General features: G+C 37.2%; 1 protein-coding gene across 2 annotated transcripts in view; it reads right to left on the bottom strand.

The window, feature by feature from the left end:
* Positions 1-25,090, bottom strand: part of DNAJC1 (DnaJ heat shock protein family (Hsp40) member C1) — a 228,247-nt gene that overhangs the window by 90,764 nt on the left and 112,393 nt on the right. For both annotated transcript variants that reach the window (XM_027594515.2, XM_027594516.2), the window contains exon 8: positions 22,435-22,598. In XM_027594515.2, the coding sequence (XP_027450316.2) occupies positions 22,435-22,598 (164 nt within the window). The remainder of the gene's footprint in view (positions 1-22,434; positions 22,599-25,090) is intronic.

The following is a 25,090-nucleotide window of genomic DNA, read 5'->3' as shown; positions in this document are numbered from 1 at the left end:
CCACATAAAGTATCATATCATCTGCAAAGAGTGAGAGTTTGACTTCCTCTTTACCGATTTGGGTGCCTTTGATTTCTTTTTGTTGTCTGATTGCTGTGGCTAGGACTTCTAATACTATGTTGAATAGCAGTGGTGATAGTGGACATCCCTGCCGCGTTCCTGACCTTAGGGGGAAAGCTCTCAGCTTTTCCCCATTGAGAATGATATTCGCTGTAGGTTTTTCATAGATGGCTTTTATGATATTGAGGAATGTACCCTCTATCCCTATACTCTGAAGAGTTTTGATCAAGAAAGGATGCTGTACTTTGTCAAATGCTTTTTCTGCATCTATTGAGAGGATCATATGATTCTTGTTCTTTCTTTTGTTAATACATTGTATCACGTTGATTGATTTGCGGATGCTGAACCAACCTTGCAGCCCAGGGATAAATCCCACTTGGTCCTGGTGAATAATCCTTTTAATGTACTGTTGGATCCTATTGGCTAGTATTTTGGTGAGAATTTTTGCATCCATGTTCATGAAGGATATTGGTCTGTAATTCTCCTTTTTGATGGGGTCTTTGGTTTTGGGATCAAGTTAATGGTGGCCTCATAAAATGAGTTTGGAAGTTTTCCTTCCATTTCTATTTTTTGGAACAGTTTCAGGAGAATAGGTATTAGTTCTTTAAATGTTTGGTAGAATTCCCCTGGGAAGCCATCTGGCCCTGGGCTCTTGTTTGTTGGGAGATTGTTGATGACTGGTTCAATTTCCTTAGTGGTTATAGGTCTGTTCAGGTTTTCTATTTCTTCCTGGTTCAATTTTGGTAGTTGGTACATCTCTAGGAATGCATCCATTTCTTCCAGGTTATCTAATTTGCTGGCATAGAGTTGCTCTTAATAAGTTCTTATAATTGTTTGTATTTCTTTGCTGTTGGTTGTGATCTCTCCTCTTTCATTCATGATTTTGTTGATTTGGGTCATTTCTCTTTTCTTTTTGATAAGTCTGGCCAGGGGTTTATCAATCTTGTTAATTCTTTCAAAGAACCAACTCCTGGTTTTGTTGATCTGTTCTACTGTGTTTTTGGTTTCTATTTCATTGATTTCTGCTCTGATCTTTATTATTTCTCTTCTCCTGCTGGGTTTAGGCTTTATTTGCTGTTTTTTCTCTAGCTGCTTTAGGTGTAGGGCTAGGTTGTATATTTGAGACCTTTCTTGTTTCTTGAGAAAGGCTTGTATTGCTATATACTTTCCTCTTCGGACTGCCTTTGCTGTATCCCAAAGATTTTGAACAGTTGTGTTTTCATTTTCATTGGTTTCCATGAATTTTTTTTAATTCTTCTTTAATTTCCTGGTTGACCCATTCATTCGTTAGTAGGATGCTCTTTAGCCTCCATGTATTTGAGTTCTTTCCGACTTTCCTCTTGTGATTGAGTTCCAGTCTGAAAGCAATGTGGTCTGAAAATATGCAGGGAATAATCCCTATCTTTTGGTACCGGTTGAGACCTGATTTGTGACCTAGGCTGTGATCTATTCTGGAGAATGTTCCATGGACACTAGAGAAGAATGTGTATTCCGTTGCTTTGGGATGGAATGGTCTGAATATGTCTTTGAAGTCCATTTGGTCCAGGGTGTCATTTAAAGTCTTTATTTCCTTGTTGATCTTTTGCTTAGATGATCTGTCCATTTCAGTGAGGGTAGTGTAAAGGTCCCCCACTATTATTGTATTGTTGTCAATGCGTTTCTTTGCTTTTGTTATTAATTGCCTTATATAATTGGCTGCTCCCATGTTAGGGGCATAGATATTTACAATTGTTAGATCTTCTTGTTGGATAGACCCTTTAAGTAGGATATAGTGTCCTTCCTCATCTCTTATTACAGTCTTTGGTTTAAAATCTAATTTGTCTGATATAAGGATTGCCACCCCCGCTTTCTTTTGGTGTCCATTAGCATGGTAAATGGTTTTCCACCCCCTCACTTTCAATCTGGGGGTGTCTTTGGGTCTAAAATGAGTCTCTTGCAGACAGCATATGGATGGGTCTTGTTTTTAAATCCAATCTGATAGCCTGTGTCTTTTGATTGGGGCATTTAGCCCATTTACATTCAGGGTAACTATGGAAAGGTATGAATTTAGTGCCATTGTATTGCCTGTAAGGTGACTGTTACTGTATATTGTCTGTGTTCCTTTCTGGTGTATGCTGCTTTTAGGCTCTCTCTTTGCTTAGAGGACCCCTTTCAATATTTCTTGGAGGGCTAGTTTCGTGTTTGCAAATTCCTTTAGTTTTTGTTTGTCCTGGAAGCTTTTTATCTCTCCTTCTATTTTCAATGACAGCCTAGCTGGATGTAGTATTCTTGGCTGCATATTTTTCTCGTTTAGTGCTCTGAAGATATCATGCCAGTCCTTTCTGGCCTGCCAGGTCTCTGTGGATAGGTCTGTTGCCAATCTAATGTTTCTACCATTGTAGGTTACATATCTCTTCTCCCGAGCTGCTTTCAAGATTTTCTCTTTGTCTCTGAGACTCGTAAGTTTTACTATTAGATGTCAGGGTGTTGACCTATTTTTATTGATTTTGAGAGGGGTTCTCTGTGCCTCCTGGATTTTGATGCCTGTTTCCTTCCCCACATTAGGGAAGTTCTCTGCTATTATTTGCTCCAATATACCTTCTGCCCCTCTCTCCCTTTCTTCTTCTTCTGGGATCCCAATTATTCTAATGTTGTTTTGTCTTATCGTATCGCTTATCTCTTGAATTCTGCCCTCGTGATCCAGTAGCTGTTTATCTCTCTTTTTCTTAGCTTCTTTATTTTCCATCATTTGGTCTTCTATATCGCTGATTCTCTCTTCTGCCTCATTTATCCTAGCAGTTAGTGCCCCCATTTTTTATTGCATCTCATTAATAGCCTTTATGATTTCAACTTGGTTAGATTTTAGTTCTTTTATTTCTCCAGGAAGGGTTTCTCTAATAACTTCCATGCTTTTTTCAAGCCCAGCTAGTATTTTTAAAATCATGATTCTGAACTCTAGGTCCAACATCGTACTAATGTCCATATTTAGTAGGTCCCTGGCAGACAGTACTACCTCTTGTTCTTTTTGTTGAGGTGATTTCTTTCGTCTTGTCATTTTGTCCAGAGGAGAACAGATGAATGAGAGAACAAAATGCTAACAGGTTAACCACGTCCCCAGAAAATATACTCTAAACAAATCAGAAAAGACCTGAAACCAGGGGAAAAGGAAGGGAAAGAAAGAAAAAAGAGAAAAAAAAACCCAAAAAGATAAAAAGAAACAAACAAACAAAAAAACCCAGAGCCAAAACAAAAAAAAACAGAATATGATCAAATATGATTGGGCTAGTGCATAGAGCAGTTGCACACACTAGATTTTGTGTGTATTTTGGTCTGTTAGAAGAAAGTGCCTCCTAAAATTTTAAAGAAAGAAAGACTTATATATGTACAAAATAAGGGTTGATACATTGAAGAGAGGGAATATTACTGTAAAGATTAAAAGTATAAAAAATTTTAAAAAAAGCCATTGTGCTTAGCTTAAGTTCTCTTTGTTAAATTGTTCTAGCTAACTCATTATGCAAAAGGTAAAATAATGTGCTTGAAAAAAGAAGAGGATTAAAAAAAGAAAGAAAGAAAGAAAGAAAAAAAGGGGGAGAGAATGTGATCAGGCAGGAGACTAGAACAAAGCCATACACTAGAGATTTAGGGTATATTTTGATATGTTAGAAGAAACTGTATCTCAAAATTTTAAAGAGAGAACAACTTATATATATATATATGCCAAAAATAAGGGTAAGTACTATGAAGGGATAGAATATGACTCTAAAAATGAAAAATGAAAATGCTTTTTTTAAAAAAGGGAATTATAAGATGTTGGTTGAAAAAGGGAAAAAGAAAAATTAAAAAAAAGTTAAAAATTAACTTTGAAAGACTAATGAATCATGTTAAAAAAGCCATGAATTCTATGTGCAGTATTCCCCTAGCGCCGGAGTTCTCCCATTCTCATTGATCGGTAAACTTGGTCTTGGCTTCTTGGGGAGGGGCATGTTGCCGTGGTTCCCAAATGTCTTTGCCAGAGGCGGAATTGCCTGGCCCTTGTCGGTCCGGGCTAAGCAATCTGCTCGGGTTTGCTCTTGGGAGCTTTTGTTCCCTGCAAGCTCTCGGTACAGCTTTGGAGGACGAGAGTGAAAATGGCGGCCTCCCAATCTCTGCCCGTGAGGAGCCGAGAACTCGGGGCCCCGCTCCTCAGTGCGCCCCCAGAGAAAAGCAGTCAGTCACTCCCGTGTTCCCCGTCTTTGGCCACACTCCGTGCTCACCCGGCCTGTGACCGAGCATTTCTATCTCTGGCACCCGACTCGATGTGGAGTCTCCAAACCCAGCAGATCCGTGCGGTGCACTCCCGCGCCGCTCCTTCCGGGGGAGGAAGGGGAGTCTCCCCGGGTCTGCCGCTTTTTGGGTCCCTGCTGGAGGAGCAGTGGCCCGACTTTGCTGAGGATCACAGTTTATGGCAACCCCGAGCTGAGAGCCCGCGCCTTGGCTCCGTCTCTGCAGCCGGCTTCCCCGCTCCGATACCTGGGAGCTCTGCCGCACTCAGGCACCCCTGGTCTTTCTGTGACCCCGAGGGTCCTGAGACAACACTGTCCCGTGAGGGTTCCATCCCCCGCTTAGCCACTGGAGCGACGTCTCTCAGTGGAGCCACTTCTAAAAGTTCTGATCTTGTGCTCCGCGGCTCTATCACTTGCCAGAAGCGGCCGACGGAGGCCCCCTCCCCCGCCGTCTATCCTCCCGAATATCGCCTCGGATTCACTTCTCCGCACGTCCTACCTTCCAGTAAGTGGTCGCTTCTCTGTTCAGAGAGTTGTTGCTACTCTCTTCTTCGATCTCCTGTTGAGTTCGTAGGTGTTCAGAATGGTTTGATCCCTATCCAGCTGAATTCCTGAGACCAGACGAAATCCAGGTCTCCTACTCCTCCACCATCTTACTCTGCCCCCCGATAATATTAATTTTTAATGAATAAAAATTCATAGCAAAACTTGGAAGAGAACTTAACTTAATTCGATTTTTTTAAAAATCTACAATGATGTCAATGAAAAAGCAGAGTAAGGAACTCCAAATTCCATCTCTCCATCAAAGCAAGAAAAAAATGGGCAAAAACTTTAGAATCAGCTTTTTCTGAACTCTGGAAATTAGCCAAAAGTTTGCAGGACCATTTCAAGAAAACCAGCTTAAAAAAAAAAAAGATTTATTTATTTGAGAGACAGAGGGAGAGAACCTCAAGTAGACTCTGAGCACAGAGCCCAATGTGGGACTCGATCTCAGGACCCTGAGATCATGACCTGAACAGAAATCAAGAGTCAGAGGTTTAACCAACCAGCCACCCAGGTTCCCCCAAGTCAGCAAATTCTTGATAAGAACAGTAAACTTTCTGATACAGAATTTAATGTAATGGAGATAAAGATACTCGCTAGACTTGATAAAAGAGTGGATGTACTCAGTGAGAACTTCAACAAAGAGATAGAAAATATTAAAAAGAACCAGTCAGAGCTGAAAAATTCAATAACTGAAATAAAAAACTCACTAGAACGAATCAACAATAAATTAGAGGATGCAGGGGTGCCTGGGTGGTTCAGCTGATTAAGCATCTGACTCTTGATTCTGGCTCAGGTCATGATTTCAGGGTTGTGAGATCAAGCCCCATATCAGGCTCCACCCTGGGTGTGGAGTTTCTTGAGATTCTCTCTCCTTCTCCTTCTGCCCCTTCCCTACCTCCCTCTGGAAAAAAAAAAAAAGATTAGAGGATATAGAATGGATCACTGATTTGGAAGTCAAGGTAATAGAAAGCAACAAAGCTGAGCCTGAAAAAGAAAAAAAGAATAATAAAAATAGGTTAAGGGAACGCTACAATATCATTAAGCAGAATGACATTCATAGTATAGGGATCCTAGAAGGAGAGGAGAAAGAAGAGGACAAAAAACTTATTATAGAAATAATAGCTGAAAAATTCCCTAATCTGGTAAGGAAACAGATGTGTAGGTTTGGAAAGCTCAAAGCCCATAGCAAAATGAACCCAAGGAGGCCCACACCAAGACATATAATGAAAATAGCAAAAAGTAATGCTAAAGAGGGAATTTTTAAAAATTTTTTATTCATTTTTTATTTATTTAAATTCAATTCAACATATAGTACACCATTAATTTTTGATGTAGTGTTCAATGATTCATTAGTTCTATTTTTTAAAAAAAAGATTTTAAACCTCCTCTGCATTTTTAGAATAAGAACAAAGTTTCCTTTTTTTTAATTAAGATTTTATTTATTTATTTGACAGAGAGAGAGATAGCGAGAGCAGGAACACAAGCAGGGGGAGTGGGAGAGGGAGAAACAGGCTTCCTGCAGAGCAGGGAGCCCAATGTGGGACTCGATCCCAGGACCCTGGGATCATGACTTGAACCGAAGGCAGACGCTTAACGACTGAGCCACCCAGGTGCCCAAAGTTTCCTTGGTTTTTGCGACAAAATAATTTTCATGGTATTTAGTATCTACTTAGTTCTTTTTAGTAATAGAATGCATAGTATAAGTTGCACAATTAGCTATTGGGCCAAACACTACATTTTTTAAAATTTTATTTTATTATGTTATGTTAATCACCATACATTACATCATTAGTTTTTGACGTAGTGTTCCATGATTCATTGTTTGTGTAAAAGAGGGAATTTTAAAAGCAAGAAGAGAAAATAGTTATGTACAAAAAAAAACCCCTATAAGGCTATCAACTAATTTCTCACCAGAAATTTTGCAGGCCAGATGGAAGTGGTATGATATATTCAAAGTGCTGAAAATAAAAAAAACTACAACCAAGAATACTCTACCTTGCCAGGTTATCATTCACAATAGAAGGAGAGATAGTTTCCCAGACAAACAAAAGTTAAAGTTCATCAGCACTCAACCAACCTTGAAAGAAATATTAAAGCTATTTCTTTAAATGGAAAGAAAAGGCCATAACTAGAAGAAAATTATGAAAGCAAAAAATTTCATAGGTAAAAACAAAAAATATAGTAAAGATAATAGATCAGTGATTTATAAAGCCAGTGTGGAGGTTAAAATGCAAAAGTAGTAAATCAACAATACGTACAAAAACTCATCAAGGGATACACAAAATAAAAAGATGTAAAATATGACATCATATACATAAAATGTGGAAAAGCGTATAAAAATTTAGTGATTTTAGAACATGTCCGAACTTAAGCCACCATCAATTTAATATACAGTGCAATACATATAAGATACTATATATGAACCCAATGGTAAACAGAAATCAAAAACTCATAATAGATACACAAAAAATAAAGGAAAAGATTCCAAGTATAATGCTAAAGAAAACCATCAATTCACAAGGAAAAGAGCAAGAGAAGAAGTAAAGGAACATAGAAGGACTTCAGAAACAATCAGAAAACAATTAACAAAATGGCAATACTTACTTACCAATAGTTACTTTAAATGTAAATGGACTAAATATTCCAAAAAAAGAACTAGGGTGACTGTATGGATTAAAAAAAAAAAAATCAACTATATGCTGCCTACAAGAGATTCACTTCAGACTTAAAGACACACACAGACTGAAAGTGAAGGGATGAAAAAACATATACCATGCAAATGGAAGTGAAAAAAAGTTGGGCAGCAATGTTTATATCAAACAAAATAGACTTTAAAACAAAGACTGCAGTAAGAGACAAAGAAGGGCACTACCTAATGATAAAATAATCCAATGAGAGGATATAACAATTGTAAATATATACACACACCCTACATAGGAACACCTAAATACCTAAAACAAATATTAACAAATGTAAAAGGAGAAATTGACAGTAATACAATAATAGTAGTAATACAATAATAGTTAACACTCTACTTACATCAATGGATAGATCATTCAGACAGAAAGTCAACAAGGAAACAGTGGCTTTGAACATATTAAAATGGACAGACTTAACATATATACAGAACATTCCATCCCAAAACAGAATACCCATACTTTTCAAGTACACATGAAACACTCTCCCAGATAGATCATATATTTAACCACAAATCAAATAATTTAAGAAGACTGAAATCATATCAATTATCTATTCTTTTTTTTTAAGATTTATTTATTTATTTGAGAGAGAGAGAGTGCACATGAGGAGGGGGAGGGGCAGAGGGAGAGAGAGAATCTCAAGCAGACTCCATGCTGAGTGTGGAACCCAATGCAGAGCTCAATCTCACATCCCTGAGATCATGACCTGAGCCAAAATCAAGAGCTGGATGCTCAACTGACTGAGCCACCCAGACGCCCCACAATTACCTTTTCTGACCACAACAGTTTAAAACTAGAAATCAATTACAGGAAGTAAAACTGGAAAAAAACACAAATGTGTGGAGGTGAAACAACATGCTACTCAACAATCACGGGGTCAATGAAGAAATCAAAGACGAAATTAAAAAATACATGGAGACAAATGAAAACAAAAACACAATGGTTCAGAATCTCTGAGACACTATTAAAACAGTTCTAAAGGGGCAGTTTATAGCAATACCTGCCTACTTCAAGAAACAAGAAAAATCCCTTCACTGACATGTAGAATTTAAGAAAAACAAAAGAGAAAAGGAAGAAAAAAGAGAGAGACAAACCAAGAGACAGACTCTATACAGAACTGATGGTTACCAGAGGGCCGGTGGGGGAGGAATGGGTGAAAGAGGTGATGGGGATTAAAGAGTATACTTATTATGATGAGCACTGAGTAATGTATAGAATTGTTGAATCACTATATTGTATACCTGAGACTAATATAACACTGTATGTTAACTATACTGGAATTAAAGTAAAAAACTTAATAAAAAAAGAAACAAGAAAAATCTCAAATAAACAGTTTAACTCTACACCTAAAGGAAGTTGAAAAGAAGAACAACCAAAACTCAAAGCTAGAACAAGGAAAGAAATAATAAAGATTGGAGCAGATAAATGAAACAGAGACAAAAACAACAACAACAACAACACAACAATACAAAAGCTTAATGAAACCAAAAGCTGGTTCTTTGAAAAGATCAACAAAATTGATAAAATTTTAGCCAGGCTCATCAGAAAAAAAGACAGGACTCAAATAAGTAGAATCAGAAATAAAGGAAAATAAATAACAACTGACACCACAGAAATACAAATTATAAAGAATATTATGCAAAATCATGCCAACAAACTGGTCAACATAGAAGAAATGGATAAATTCCTAGAAACATAGAATCTTTCAAAACTGAATCATGAATTAATAGAAAATTTGAACAGATGGATTACCAGCAATGAAACTGAATCAGTAATCTAAAAACTCCCAACAAACAAAAGTACAGGACCAGATGGTTTCACAGGTGAATTCTAACAAACATTTAAAGGGTTCATACCTATTCTTCTCAAACTTTCCAAAAAAACAGAAGAGGAAGGAAAACTTCCAAATTCATTCTGTGAGGGCAGCATTACTGTGATATCAAAACCAGACAAAGACACTACAAAGAAAGAAAACTATGGGCCAATATCTCTGATGAACACAGATGCAAAAATCCTCAATAAAATAGTATTAAACCAAATTTAGCAATACATTAAAAAAAATCATTTACCACAATCAAGTGGGACAAAACCATAGTTAGCATCATACCCAATGGTGAAAAACCAAAAGTGTTTCCTTTAAAGTCAGGGACATGATGAGGGTGTCTACTCTCACCTCTTTTATTCAACATAGTCCTATAAAAGACTTGTACTCTGAAAAATATAAGACATTCATAAAAGAAACTGAAAATGACACAAAGGGAAAGATACACCATGCTCGTGGATTGGAAGAATTAATATTGTTAAAATGTCCATACTACACAAAGCAATCTACAGATTCAATGCAATCCCTATCAAAATACCAACAGCATATTTCACAGAACTAGCATAAATAATCGTAAAATTTGTATGGAACCACAAAAAACCTTGAATAGCCAAAGCAATCTTGAGAAAGAAAAACAAAGCTGGAGGTATCACATTTCCAGATTGCAAACTATACTACAAAGCTACAGTATTCAAAACAATATGGTACTGGCACAAAAACAGATACATAGATCAACAGAATAGAGAACCCAGAAATAAACCTGTACTTATATAGTCAATTAATTTAGGACAAAAGATGCAAGAATATACAATGAGGAAAAGACAGTCTCTTCAATAAATGATGCTGGGAAAACTGGACAGCTACCAATAAAAGAATGAAAGTGGACTACTTTCTTACCCCTCACACAAAAATTAACTCAAAATGAATTAAAGACCTAAATGTGAGACCTGAAAACCAGAAAACTCCTAAAAGAAAACATAGGCAGTACTCTTGGATATCGGTCTTAGCAACATATTTATGCATATGTCTTCTCAGGCAAAGGAAACACAAAGAAAAATAAACTATTGGGACTACACTATAATAAAAAGCTTTGCACTGCAAAGGAAGCCATCAACAAAACAAAAAAGTAACCCACAGAATGGGAGAAGATATTTGCAAAATGATATATCCCATAGGGGATTAATATCAAAATACACAAAGAACTTATACAACTCATCACCAAAAAAATCCAAACATTACAATGAAAAAACAGAGGATCTGAGTAGACATTTTTCCAAAAAAGACATACAGATGGCCAATAGACACATGAAAAGATGCTCAGTATCACTCCTCATCAGGGAAATGCAAATCAAAACCACAATGAGATACCACCTTTTATCTGTTAGAATGGCTAGTACCAAAAAGACAAGAAATAACAAGTGGTGGTGAGGATGTGGAGAAAAGGGAACAGTTGTGCACTGTTGGTGAGAATGCAAATTGGTGCAGTTGATATGGAAAACAGTATGGAGGTTCTTTGAAACATTAAAGATATAAATACCATGTGATCCAGTAATTCTAGTACTGGGCATTTACCCAAAGAAAATGAAAATACTTATTCAAAAAGATATATGCACTCTGAGTTTACTGTATCAGTATTTACAATGGTCAAGATATGGCTAAGTGTCCATTGATAGACGAATCAATAAAGAAGATGGGATACACACACAAAACACACACATACACACACACACACACACGTGCACGCAATGAGATATTATTTAACCATAAAACAAGAATCAGATCTTGCCATTTGTGACAACAGGAATGGCCTTAAAGGGAATTATCCTTAGTGAAATAAGTCAAACAGAGAAAAACAATACCATATGATTTCACTTATACGTGTAATCTAAAAACCAAAACAAACAAACAGACTCTTAAATACAAAGACCAACTGGTGGTTGCCAGAGGGAAGGGGAGTTGGGGGATGGACAAAATAGATGAAGATTAAGAGGTACAAACTTCCAGTTATAAAATAAATAAGTTACAGAGATAAAAGTACAGCATAGGGAATATAGTCAATAATACTGTAACAATGTTGTATGGTGACAGATGATGACTTATTGTGCAGAGTATAGAGTAATGTACACAAATGTTGAATCAATATGTTATACACTTGAAACTAATATAACACTGTATGTCAATTATACTTCAATTAAAAAAAGCGCAGCAAACTTTGTGGCACTTTGATGGACCCTAGTCCTATCCCCTGTTCCACAGCTCATCACCGCTTGTGAAAATAGTAACTGATTTCTAATCATGGCAGTTGCAGAATGAGCTAATTTGCAAAGAATTATAATTATTTGTTCTAACCTGTCTGGTGGCTCCCTGGAATACAGGTTCAAAAAGCTTGTCTTTATTTTCCCTAACTCAAAACTGGCCTAATTCTAAAGCTGCTTCCCTGGAGGCATTTTTTTTTTTTTTAAGATTTTATTTATTTATTTGACAGAGAGAGAGACAATGAGAGAGGGAACACAAGCAGGGAGAGTGGGAGTGAGAGAAGCAGGCTTCCCGCTGAGCAGGGAGCCCGATGCGGGGCCCAATCCCAAGACCCTGGGATCAGGACCAGAGCCGAAGGCAGATGCTTAAGGACTGAGCTACCCAGGCGCCCCCCTTGGAGGCATTTGTTGAAAACTTTTACAGGCTAATATTTTAGCCACCGCTGACTGAGGTGACAGAAAACAGTTGGGAAAACAAGAGATTAACCAAAAAGCTTGGGAGGAAAGGCGGAGGAATGGGATGCTCTGACATTCCTGGGAATCTAGAAGTCTACATGCATGCTCAGAGCTGTGAGCATGCTCAGAAAAGACCTGAAAATGACAAAAGTTCTCACTACCTGATGACCTTGAGTGTCTTTGGAAACACAAAGTAAAGGCTAAGGCAGAGTTGTAAACTGCCTGGCTGAGTATGGAAGGCAATCTCCAATACATACACAGAAACCATGGCAAAGACTGGAAGAATTTTGGGCTCTAGGCATTTAAAGAAACTCTGTCCAATTATTAGCTGATCACTAAGCTAATGAAACAGATTTCAGTGGCCACACGTGACAAAAAATACAGGCTTCGAATGGGAGCAAGATGGCGGAGGAGTAGGAGACCTAGATTTTGTCTGGTCTCAGGAATTCAGCTGAATAGGGATCAAACCATTCTGAACACCTACGAACTCAACAGGAGATCGAACAGGAGAGTAGCAACAACTCTCTGAACAGAGAAGCGACCACTTACTGGAAGGTAGGACGTGCGGAGAAGTGAATCCGAGGCGATATTCGGGAGGATAGATGGCGGGGGAGGGGCCTCCGCCGGCCGCTTCTGGCAAGTGCTAGAGCCGCGGAGCACAAAATCGGACCTTTTAGAAGTTGGCTCGGCGGAGGGACGTCGCTGCAGTGGCTAAGCGGGGGGTGGAATCCTCCCGGGACAGTGTGGTCTCAGGACCCTTGGGGTCACAGAGAGACCGGGGGTGCCTGAGTGCGGCAGAGCTCCCAGGTGTCGGGGCGGGGAAGCCGGCTGCAGATACGGAGCAGAGTCGCGGGCTCTCAGCTCGGGGTTGCCATAAACTGTGATCTGCGGCCCAGTCGGGGCACGGCTCCCCCAGCAAGGACCCAACAAGCAGCAGATCCGGGGAGACTCCCCTTCCTTCCCGGGGAGGAGCGGTGCGGGAACGCACTGCAGGGATCTGCTGGGTTTGGAGACTCCGAGCGGGGTCGGGTGCCAGAGATAGCAACGCTCGATCACAGGCCGGGTGAGCACGGAGTGCGGCCAGAGACCGGGGACACGGGAGTGACTGCTTTTCTCTGGGGGCGCACTGAGGAGTGGGGCCCCGAGTTCTCGGCTCCTCCGGGCGGAGACTGGGAGGCCGCCATTTTCGCCCTGGTCCTCCAAAGCTGTACCGAGAGCTTGCAGGGAACAAAAGCTCCTGAGAGCAAACTGGAGCAGCTTCCTTAGCCCGGACGGACAAGGGCGGGGCAATTCCGCCTCCGGCAAAGACATTTGGAAACCACAGCAACAGGCCCCTCCCCCAGAAGATCAACACAAACAGCCAGCAAGCCAAGACCAAGTTGATCGATCAAGGAGAATAGGAGAACTCCAGCGCTAGGGGAATACTGCACATAGATTCATGGCTTTTTTTTTTTTTTTTTTTTAACCATGATTCATTATTTCATCAAAGTTAATTTTTGTTGACTTTTTTTTATTTTTCTTTTTCCCTTTTTCAACCAACATCTTATAAATCCCTTTTTTAAAAAAAAAAAACATTTTTTATTTTTTTTTCATTTTTAGAGTCATATTTTATCCCTTCATAGTAGTTATCCTTGTTTTTGGCATATATATATAAGTTGTTCTCTCTTTAAAATTTTGAGGTACAGTTTCTTCTAACAGATCAAAATATACCCTAAACCACTAGTGTATGGCTTTGTTCTAGTCTCCTGCCTGATCACATTCTCTCCCTTTTTCCTTTTTTTTTTTCCTTAAATCTTCTTTCTTTTTTCAAACAACTTATCTTACCAAGTCCTTTTATAAAATCTTTTATAATTTTCATCTTTACAGTCATCTTCCATCCCTTCATTGTATCAACCCTTATTTTGTACATATATGTCTTTCTTCCTTTAAAATTTTAGGAGGCACTTTTTTCTAACAGACCAAAATACGCCCAAAATCTAGTGTGTGGCACTGATCTATGCACTAGCCTGATCATATTTGATCATATTCTGCCTTTTTTGAATTGTTTTGTTTTTGTTTTTATCTTTTTTTTCTTTTTTTTTTTCTTTTTCTCTTTCTTTTTTCTTTCTTTCCCTTTCTTTTCCCCTGGTTTCAGGTCTTTTCTGATTTGTATACAGTATATTTCCTGGGGACGTTGTAAACCTGTTAGCCTTTTGTTCTCTCATTCATCTATTCTCCTCTGGACAAAATGACAAGACGAAAGAAATCACCTCAGCAAAAAGAACAAGAGGTAGTACCGTCAGCCAGGGACCTACTCAATACGGACATTAGTACGATGTCGGACCTAGAGTTCAGAATCATGACTTTAAAGATACTAGCTGGGCTTGAAAAAAGTGTGGAAGTTATTAGAGAAACCCTTTCTGGAGAAATAAAAGAACTAAAATCTAACCAAATCGAAATCAAAAAGGCTATTGATGAGGTGCAATCAAAAATGGGGGCACTAAATGCTAGGATAAATGAGGCAGAAGAGAGAATCAGCGATATAGAAGACCAAATGATGGAAAATAAGGAGGCTGAGAAAAAGAGAGAGAAACAACTACAGGATCACGAGGGCAGAATTCGAGAGATAAGTGATACGATAAGACGAAACAACATTAGAATAATTGGGATCCCAGAAGAAGAAGAGAGAGAGAGAGGGGCAGAAGGTATATTGGAGCAAATTATAGCAGAGAACTTCCCTAATGTGAGGAAGGAAACAGGCATTAAAATCCAGGAGGCACAGAGAACCCCTCTCAAAATCAATAAAAATAGGTCAACACCCCGACATCTAATAGTAAAACTTACGAGTCTCAGAGACAAAGAGAAAATCCTGAAAGCAGCTCGGGAGAAGAGATATGTAACCTACAATGGTAGAAACATTAGATTGGCAACAGACCTATCCACAGAGACCTGGCAGGCCAGAAAGGACTGGCATGATATCTTCAGAGCACTAAACGAGAAAAATATGCAGCCAAGAATACTATATCCAGCTAGGCTATCATTGAAAATAGAAGGAGAGATAAAAAGCTTCCAGAACAAACAAAAACTAAAGGAATTTGCAAACACGAAACCAGCCCTCCAAGAAATATTGAGAGGGGTCCTCTAAGCAAAGAGAGAACTTAAAAGCAGCAAAGAGCAGAAACGAACACAGACAACAGACAGTTAACAGTCACCTTACAGGTAATACAATGGCACTAAATTCATACCTTTCAATAGTTACCCTGAATGTAAATGGGCTAAATGCCCCAATCAAAAGACACAGGCTATCAGATTGGATTAAAAAACAAGACCCATCCATATGCTGTCTGCAAGAGACTCATTTTACACCCAAAGACACCCCCAGATTGAAAGTGAGGGGGTGGAAAACCATTTACCATGCTAATGGACACCAAAAGAAAGCTGGGGTGGCAATCCTTATATCAGACAAACTAGATTTTAAAACAAAGACTGTAATAAGAGATGAGGAAGGACACTATATCCTACTTAAAGGGTCTATCCAACAAGAAGATCTAACAATTGTAAATATCTATGCCCCGAACATGGGAGCAGCCAATTATATAAGGCAATTAATAACAAAAGCAAAGAAACACATTGACAACAATACAATAATAGTGGGGGACTTTAACACCCCCCTGACTGAAATGGACAGATCATCTAAGCAAAAGATCAACAAGGAAATAAAGACTTTAAATGACACACTGGACCAAATGGACTTCACAGACATATTCAGAACATTCCATCCCAAAGCAACGGAATACACATTCTTCTCTAGTGCCCATGGAACATTCTCCAGAATTGATCACATCCTAGGTCACAAATCAGGTCTCAATCGGTACCAAAAGATTGGGATCATTCCCTGCATATTTTCAGACCACAATGCTTTGAAACTAGAACTCAACCACAAGAGGAAAGTCGGAAAGAACTCAAATACATGGAGGCTAAAGAGCATCCTACTAAAGAATGAATGGGTCAACCAAGAAATTAAAGAAGAATTAAAAAAATTCATGGAAACCAATGAAAATGAAAACACAACTGTTCAAAATCTTTGGGATACAGCAAAGGCAGTCCTGAGAGGAAAGTATATAGCAATACAAGCCTTTCTCAAGAAACAAGAAAGGTCTCAAATACACAACCTAACCCTACACCTAAAGGAGCTGGAGAAAGAACAGCAAAGAAAGCCTAAACCCAGCAGGAGAAGAGAAATCATAAAGATCAGAGCAGAAATCAATGAACTAGAAACCAAAAGAACAGTAGAACAGATCAACGAAACTAGGAGCTGGTTCTTTGAAAGAATTAACAAGATTGATAAACCCCTGGCCAGACTTATCAAAAAGAAAAGAGAAATGACCCAAATCAACAAAATCATGAATGAAAGAGGAGAGATCACAAGCAACACCAAAGAAATACAAACAATTATAAGAACATATTATGAGCAACTCTATGCCAGCAAATTAGATAACCTGGAAGAAATGGGTGCATTCCTAGAGATGTATCAACTACCAAAATTGAACCAGGAAGAAATAGAAAACCTGAACAGACCTATAACCACTAAGGAAATTGAAACAGTCATCAAAAATCTCCCAAGAAACAAAAGCCCAGGGCCAGATGGCTTTCCAGGGGAATTCTATCAGACATTTCAAGAAGAATTAATACCTATTCTCCTGAAACTGTTCCAAAAAATAGAAATGGAAGGGAAACTTCCAAACTCATTTTATGAGGCCAGCATTACCTTGATCCCAAAACCAGACAAAGACCCCATCAAAAAAGAGAATTACAGACCAATATCCTTGATGAACATGGATGCAAAAATTCTCACCAAAATACTAGCCAATAGGATCCAACAGTACATTAAAAAGATTATTCACCACGACCAAGTGGGATTTATTCCTGGGCTGCAAGGCTGGTTCAACATCCGCAAATCAATCAACGTGATACAATACATTAACAAAAGAAAGAACAAGAATCATATGATCCTCTCAATAGATGCAGAAAAAGCATTTGACAAAGTACAACATCCTTTCTTGATCAAAACTCTTCAGAGTATAGGGATAGAGGGTACATACCTCAATATCATAAAAGCCATCTATGAAAAACCTACAGCAAATATCATTCTCAATGGGGAAAGGCTGAGAGCTTTTCCCCTAAGGTCAGGAACACGGCAGGGATGTCCACTCTCACCACTGCTATTCAACATAGTATTAGAAGTCCTAGCCACAGCAATCAGACAACAAAAAGAAATCAAAGGCATCCAAATCGGCAAAGAGGAAGTCAAACTCTCACTCTTTGCAGATGATATGATACTGTATGTGGAAAACCCAAAAGACTCCACCCCAAAACTGCTAGAACTCATACAGGAATTCAGTAAAGTAGCAGGATATAAAATCAATGCACAGAAATCAGTGGCATTCCTATACACCAACAACAAGACAGAAGAGAGACAAATCAAGGAGTCGATCCCATTTACAATTGCACCCAAAACCATTAGATACCTAGGAATAAATCTAACCAAAGAGGCAAAGGATCTGTACTCAGAAAACTATAAAATACTCAGGAAAGAAATTGAAGAAGACACAAAGAAATGGAAAAACGTTCCATGCTCATGGATTGGGAGAATCAACATTGTGAAGATGTCAATGCTACCTAGAGCAATCTACACATTCAATGCAATCCCCATCAAAATACCATCCACTTTTTTCAAAGAAATGGAACAAATAATCCTAAAATTTGTATGGAACCAGAAGAGACCCAGAATAGCCAGAGGAATACTGAAAAAGAAAAGCAAAGCTGGCGGCATCACAATTCCGGACTTCCAGCTCTATTACAAAGCTGTCATCATCAAGACAGTATGGTACTGGCACAAAAACAGACACATAGATCAATGGAACAGAATTGAGAGCCCAGAAATGGACCCTCAACTCTATGGTCAACTTATTTTTGACAAAGCAGGAAAGAATGTCCAATGGCAAAAAGACAGTCTCTTCAACAAATGGTGTTGGGAAAATTGGACAGCCACATGCAGAAGAATGAAACTGGACCATTTCCTTACACCACACACAAAAATAGACTCCAAATGGTTGAAAGACCTAAACGTGAGACAGGAGTCCATCCAAATCCTAAAGGAGAACACAGGTAGCAACCTTTTCGACCTTAGCCGCAGCAACTTCTTCCTAGAAACATCGCCAAAGGCACGGGAAGCCAGGGCAAAAATGAACTATTGGGATTTCAACAAGATAAAAAGCTTCTGCACAGCAAAAGAAACAGTCCACAAAACCAAAAGACAACCGACAGAATGGGAGAAAATATTTGCAAATGACATATCAGATAAAGGGCTAGTATCCAAAATCTATAAAGAACTTATCAAACTCAACACCCAAAGAACAAATAATCCAATCAAGAAATGGGCAGAAGACATGAATAGACATTTCTCCAAAGAAGACATCCAAATGGCCAACAGGCACATGAAAAAGTGCTCAACATCGCTTGGCATCAGGGAAATCCAAATCAAAACCTCAATGAGATACCACCTCACACCCGTCAGAATGGCTAAAATTAACAAGTCAGGGAACGACAGATGTTGGCGGGGATGTGGAGAAAGGGGAACCCTCCTACACTGTTGGTGGGAATGCAAGCTGGTGCAACCCCTCTGGAAAACAGTATGGAGGTTCCTCAAACAGTTGAAATTAGAGCTACCATTCGATCCAGCAATTGCGCTACTGGGTATTTACCACAAAGATACAAATGTAGGGACCCGAAGGGGTACGTGTACCCCAATGTTTATAGCAGCAATGTCCACCATAGCCAAACTGTGGAAAGAGCCAAGATGCCCATCGACAGATGAATGGATAAAGAAGATGTGGTATATATACACAATGGAATATTATGCAGCCATCAAAAGGAATGAGATCTTGCCATTTGCAACGACGTGGATGGAACTGGAGGGTGTTATGCTGAGTGAAATAAGTCAATCAGAGAAAGACATGTATCACATGACCTCACTGATATGAGGAATTCTTAATCTCAGGAAAGAAACTGAGTGTTACTGGAGTGGTTGGGGGTGGGAGGGATGGGGTGGCTGGGTGATAGATATTGGGGAGGGTATGTGCTACGGTGAGCGCTGTGAATTGTGCAAGACTGTTGAATCACAGATCTGTACTTCTGAAACAAATAATGCAACATATTTTAAGAAAAAAGAAAAAGAAGAAGATAATAGGAGAGGAAGGAAAGGGGAGTATGTCAGAGGGGGAGACGAACCATGAGAGGTGATGGACTCTGAAAAACAAACTGAGGGTTCTAGAGGGGAGGGGGGTAGGGGGATGGGTTAGCCTGGTGATGGGTATTGAGGAGGGCACGTTCTGCATGGAGCACTGGGTGTTATGAACAAACAATGAATCATGGAACACTGCACCAAAAACTAATGATGTAATATATGGTGATTAACATAACAATAAAAAATTAAAAAAAAAATACAGGCTTCATAAAATTAGTTCAAAAAAGCACTAAACAAACAACTACAATTAGACCAAATAACAAATCCTAGAAAGGAGACAGAATCTGGTTTCTAGAGTTGTCAAGTTATAATATTCATAATATCTGGTCTTCAATAACAACAAAAAAAATTACAAGGCCTGCAAAGAAAAAAGACAATATGTCCCATACAAAGGACTAAAGATATAGAAACTGTGTCATCATCACTGTTAAATGCTATAGCACGGATGAACCTTGAAAACATTATGCGAAGCCAAACACAAAAGATCACATACTGCATGATTCTAATTACATGGGATGTCTATAATAGGCAAATTCATAGGGACAGAAAGTAGATCAGTGGTTGTCATGGAAGAGGAAGGCTGAGAATTGAAATTAACTGCTAACAGGTAGAGGGTTATTTTACTTTTTTTGGTGTGATGAAAATGTTCTCAAATTAGATAGTGGTAATGGTTGCACAACACAGTGAAGAGACTAAAAACCACCAAAGTGTATGTACTTTTAAATGGTGAATTTTATGTTATGTGAAATATATCTCAATAAAAAATTCTATAAAAAGCTGGCAACATACGTTGTATTTAATAATGAAAAGATGAAATTTTAATAAATAATTTCAATGATGAAATAAATTTCAGTGATGGAAGTTTTTGAGATTGGAAATGAAACAAGGATACTTGCTATCATCACTTCTATTCTACATGTATTAGAGATCCTAATTAGCACAAATAAAAGTATAATATACAGATAAATAGAACTGAAAAATAAATTTAGCAAGGTTGCTGGATATAAGGTAATTACACAAAAATCAATTATATTTCTAAATAGAATTAGAAAGTGAAATTTAAGAAACAATATCATATATGGTGTCATCTAAAAACATTAAATACCCAGGAATAAATCCAAGGAAAAAATATGCAATATGTACATACAAAAAGTTGTAACACATTATTAAAAAATTTTTAAATATGTAAATGAATGGGTTTATTCATGGTTTTTAGAATCAATGCTGTCTGGATATCAATTCTTCAAAAATTGATCTACATATATTCAATATACTTCAAATTAAGTATTTCAGCTGAATAATTCGTGGAAAATGACAAGCTACTTTAAAAATTTATATGAAAACATAAAGTGGTAATCTTATAGAAGGAAAAATAAGTTGGAAAATTATTGCACCAGGTACTTATTATAAATCTACAATAATTAATACTGTATGGTATTGGTGCAAGATGTACAAGTAGATTAACAGAACAAAGTAGAAAGCCTGAAAACAGATCCACACAGTTATGAACATTTCTTTTAAATAAGGATGGTATTTGTAGAGCTGTAGGAAGCAGTATTTTCATTAAGTGAGCCAACTGGTTTGGCAAACTTTTGAAAAAAAATTTACATTTAAACATTACTTCACCCACACACAAAAATATATTCCAGATTATTGATCTAAATGTGAAAAACAGAACATTAAAGCTTATAGAAGGATTTAGTAATGTTTTTATGACTTTGAGGTAGGAAGAGATTTAAACACAACACAAAATACACCAAGTATGGAAAGGAAAGGAAAAGCATGATGATTAAAATTAGTAACTTTGGTCATCAAAAGACACCATTAAGAGAGTGAAAGGGCAAGCCAGAGTGGGATAAAATATATGCAGAAGATCTATTTATGAAATATATAACAAACTCTTTACAAATCATCATTAGAAAACACAGGCAAACCAATTAAGAAAATACTTGAAAAGACTTCACATAGGAAATTATCAGGGTCCAATAAGCATAAGAAAAGGTGTTCATTCAATCTTATTGATCAAAAAATATGCAAATTAAACCATAATTAGATTTCACTACATACCTACCAGAATGGTTAAAATACAAAAGACTTGACCAAGTGTTGGCAAGAATGTAGAGTAACTGGAATTTTCACATCCTGCTGCTGAAGTATAAGTTGGTAAAAACATTCTAAAAAACTGTTTAGAAGGAAAGTTGAGCTTTACTGCAGCTTAACTTCAAAACAGAAATTTACACATATGCATACTAAAGTACAACATTCATAGGACAATTATTTATTGTAGTGAAAAACTGGAAAAAATACAATTTTCAACAAAAAAAATTCTGCTATACACATTAAAGAAAACGAATGACACACAACAATGGACAAATCTTACAAATATAAGACTAAATGAAGGAAAGCAGATGCAAAAGAGTACATATGGAATGTGTTATGGACTGAATGTTTGCGTTCCCCCCAAATCCTATGTTGAAATCCTAACCCCCAATGTGATGGTATTAGGAGGTGGGGCCTTTGGGAGATGATCAGGTCATGAGGGTGGAGCCCTCATGAATGTGATTAGTGTCCTTGCCAAAGAGACCCCAGAGCACTCTCTCACCTCTTCTGCCATGTGAGGACACAGCGAGAACACTGCGGTCTATGACTTAGGAAGAGGGCCCCCACCAGACACCGAACCTGCCGGCGTCTTGATCTTGGACTTCCCAGTCTTCAGAACTGTTAGAAATAAATGTGTGTTGTGTAAGCCACCCAGTCTATTATATTTTTGTTATAGCAGCCTGAATGGACTAAAACAGGATGATTCCATTTAGAAACTTCAAACAGCAGGTAAAACTAATCAACGATGTTAGAAGTCAGGATTGTTTTATCTTTGTGGAAGAAAAGGAAGGTAGAGACCAGGAGGAAGAACGAGGGAGGCGTCTGGAAAAATGGCAATATTCTATATCTTCTTGATTTTGGCAACAGTTAACTTGGTTCACCTGTGACAATTCACTGAACTGTATACTTATATTTTATGTACTTTTCTGTATTTTATTTAATTAGAATAAATTTTTTAAAGTTTACTTACCTGTTTTTTCTGTGTTTTGTTTCTGTTTTCTAGCCAATCATCCATTTGTTCCTCAATTTCTTCTATAGAAGTTCCATGATCATAAGATTGAATATATGCACTTTCTAAAGGCATATATACAGGAAATTCAGGTTTTGGTTTTTTTACTTTAACTTTCTTCTGTTCTAAAAATGTTTAAGAGAATAAATTATTGAGGTTTGTTAAGAAAGAAAATAATTTTTAACATTTTATTCATATACCGAATCTTGAAAAAACATATATTGTTCTTTCATCAAAACAGAATTATATACAATGGAATATAATTCAGCCATAAAAAGGAATGAAATCTTGCCATTTGCAACAATATGGATGGACTGCAAGGGCATTATGCTACGTGAAATAAGTCAGAGAGAGAGAGACAAATACTGTATGATCTCTCTTATGTGGGGAATCTTAACAAAACCAAACAAAACACCCCAAAAAACCCAGCTCACAGATATAGAGAACAGATTGGTGGTTTTCAGAGGCGGGTGTGGGGAGTGGGAGAAATGGGTGAAGGGGGTTAAAAAAAATTACAATTGCTTTGCTATAAATAACTAGCTGTTTTATTGTGCAGTAGCTACTGCACCGTTTTTAAATGAAACTCAGAGATACTAATGATGAGATGATGATCACGATATAACCACCATGTCAATTTGTATATATCTCTAGTTTTCAAAGTACTTTTTATGAAACGTTTCATACTAACACAATGAAAAAAGCCTGGTCATAACAGTGACATAATATTGGGCAATTAACTTAACCCTTAGAACAAGTGTCTATTTTCTCATCTGTAAGAGAAAGCTAAATCTAATCTTATAAAGCTGATATGTGGAAAATGATATAACGCTAACATACTACTTGGTGCAAAAGTGGCTCTTGATAAATAGTATATACATTCATCTTTTCGATATTTTAACAAATGCAAAATCTAATCTGATGGCACCAGGGGTAGTTATTAATAGATGGCTATCAACTGGCCTCTTCATTAAAGCCCTTTTGATTAGAGTCAATATTGAGAAGCAACTCCACTCTTAATTGCTATAGTCAAATTCTGTAGTCAAATTTCTTATAATCATATCTTCACCATTGTGTGTGCATGTGTGTTTGCATATTCTCTAATGCTGATGTAGTAAAACTAATACAATATTGTCATAGAAATAGATAAATTCCTAGAACACAGAATCCATAAACGTTTCAATTCAGTGGGAAAAGGATTTAATAAATGATGCTGGCACAACTGAATATCCAGTTGAAAGAAAACTGGACAGAATCTTACACAATACACAAAAATAAATTCCAGTTAGATAAGAGACTTGACTTTAAAAACCCAAATAATAAACATCTTGCAAAAAGAAATCGAGAAAACTACATGTACTATTTAAAGGATGAGGAAATCTTAACTAAAATGGAAATACAGATGCTATAAAAAGATAAAGGAGAGAATAAACAAATCAAGAGAGAAATAATACATTTGAAAAGAGTATCTACAATTCAGAGTACAAACGATGACTGATATAGAGAACATATAAAGAGATATTATAAATTACAAGAGGATAAGGACCCAACAGAAAAAAATGGGCAAAAGTCACAAAAGAACAAATCTAAATGGCCAAGAAACAAAAGATACATCCTCTAAAGGTTAAAGAAATGCAGTTTGGATTAATAACATATGATTTTATACCTATCATATGGGCAGAAATCTAAAAATCTAATAAAAGGTACTGTTGGCCAGGAAAGGGCCATCTCTACATTGGTGGTAGAAATGTGAATTATTATATTGTAGCCTTTTTGGGAAGTGATCTAAGAGAATCTGTTAAGATTAAAAAAAAAAAATGTTTTCTCCAGCAATTCCCTCAGAAGTAAAAGCATTAAAATGTAATTGTATGTAAGTACATGGGTATATATGTATGTCTGTACAATTATTTGTTATTCATAGAGATACAAAACTGTTAACGTAGTAAATGTATATTAGGAGAAATTAGTAGGAGAATAATTGTTGGTGATGTATCTATACTAAGGAATATTAATTTGTCATCAAAAGATATTGAAGTAGAGCTATACCGATTGACTTACAGAGATTTTCATGAGTTCGGGAAATAAAAGCAAGATGGAGAAAAGCATGTAAGATTCTCTATTTGCAAAACAAAATAATGCCTCTTCAAATCTCTACATATGCCTGTGTATATATATTCATCTAAATGTATATGAATATCATTATAAAAGCATGGAGAAAAATATGGATGAGTGTCTATAAGGTATATAGGGGGTAGAGATAAAGAAAAGAGGAAGCACAGAGACAATGAAGGAAAAGAGAAGGAACATATCACTAAAAAATAAATAATATATATGAATGTATACTTATATATTTTTATAAAGTTGTAGGTATAAATATAAAAACAAAATTTAAAGATTATATAACATAAATCTATCTAAAAATACAACTTCTAAAATCAATAAACCCACAGCTTATAAATATTCACTGATTTCTTGCTACTTTACTAATACAAGGCTAAGACTGTAGCATCTAACATTGTGCGCTTGGCAAAATCTTTCATATGTTAGAAAAAATGTGTTTTCAAAATATGTCTAAGGGAAAAAAAGACCTCTATTTGCTAACTACCCTCATCTTTCCTGC

The sequence above is a fragment of the Zalophus californianus genome, chromosome 9, assembly GCF_009762305.2.
Source record: "Zalophus californianus isolate mZalCal1 chromosome 9, mZalCal1.pri.v2, whole genome shotgun sequence".
NCBI classification, from domain to species: domain Eukaryota; kingdom Metazoa; phylum Chordata; class Mammalia; order Carnivora; family Otariidae; genus Zalophus; species Zalophus californianus.
Note: the sequence above shows the minus strand (reverse complement) of the source record. Positions and strands in the feature narration are given on the sequence as shown.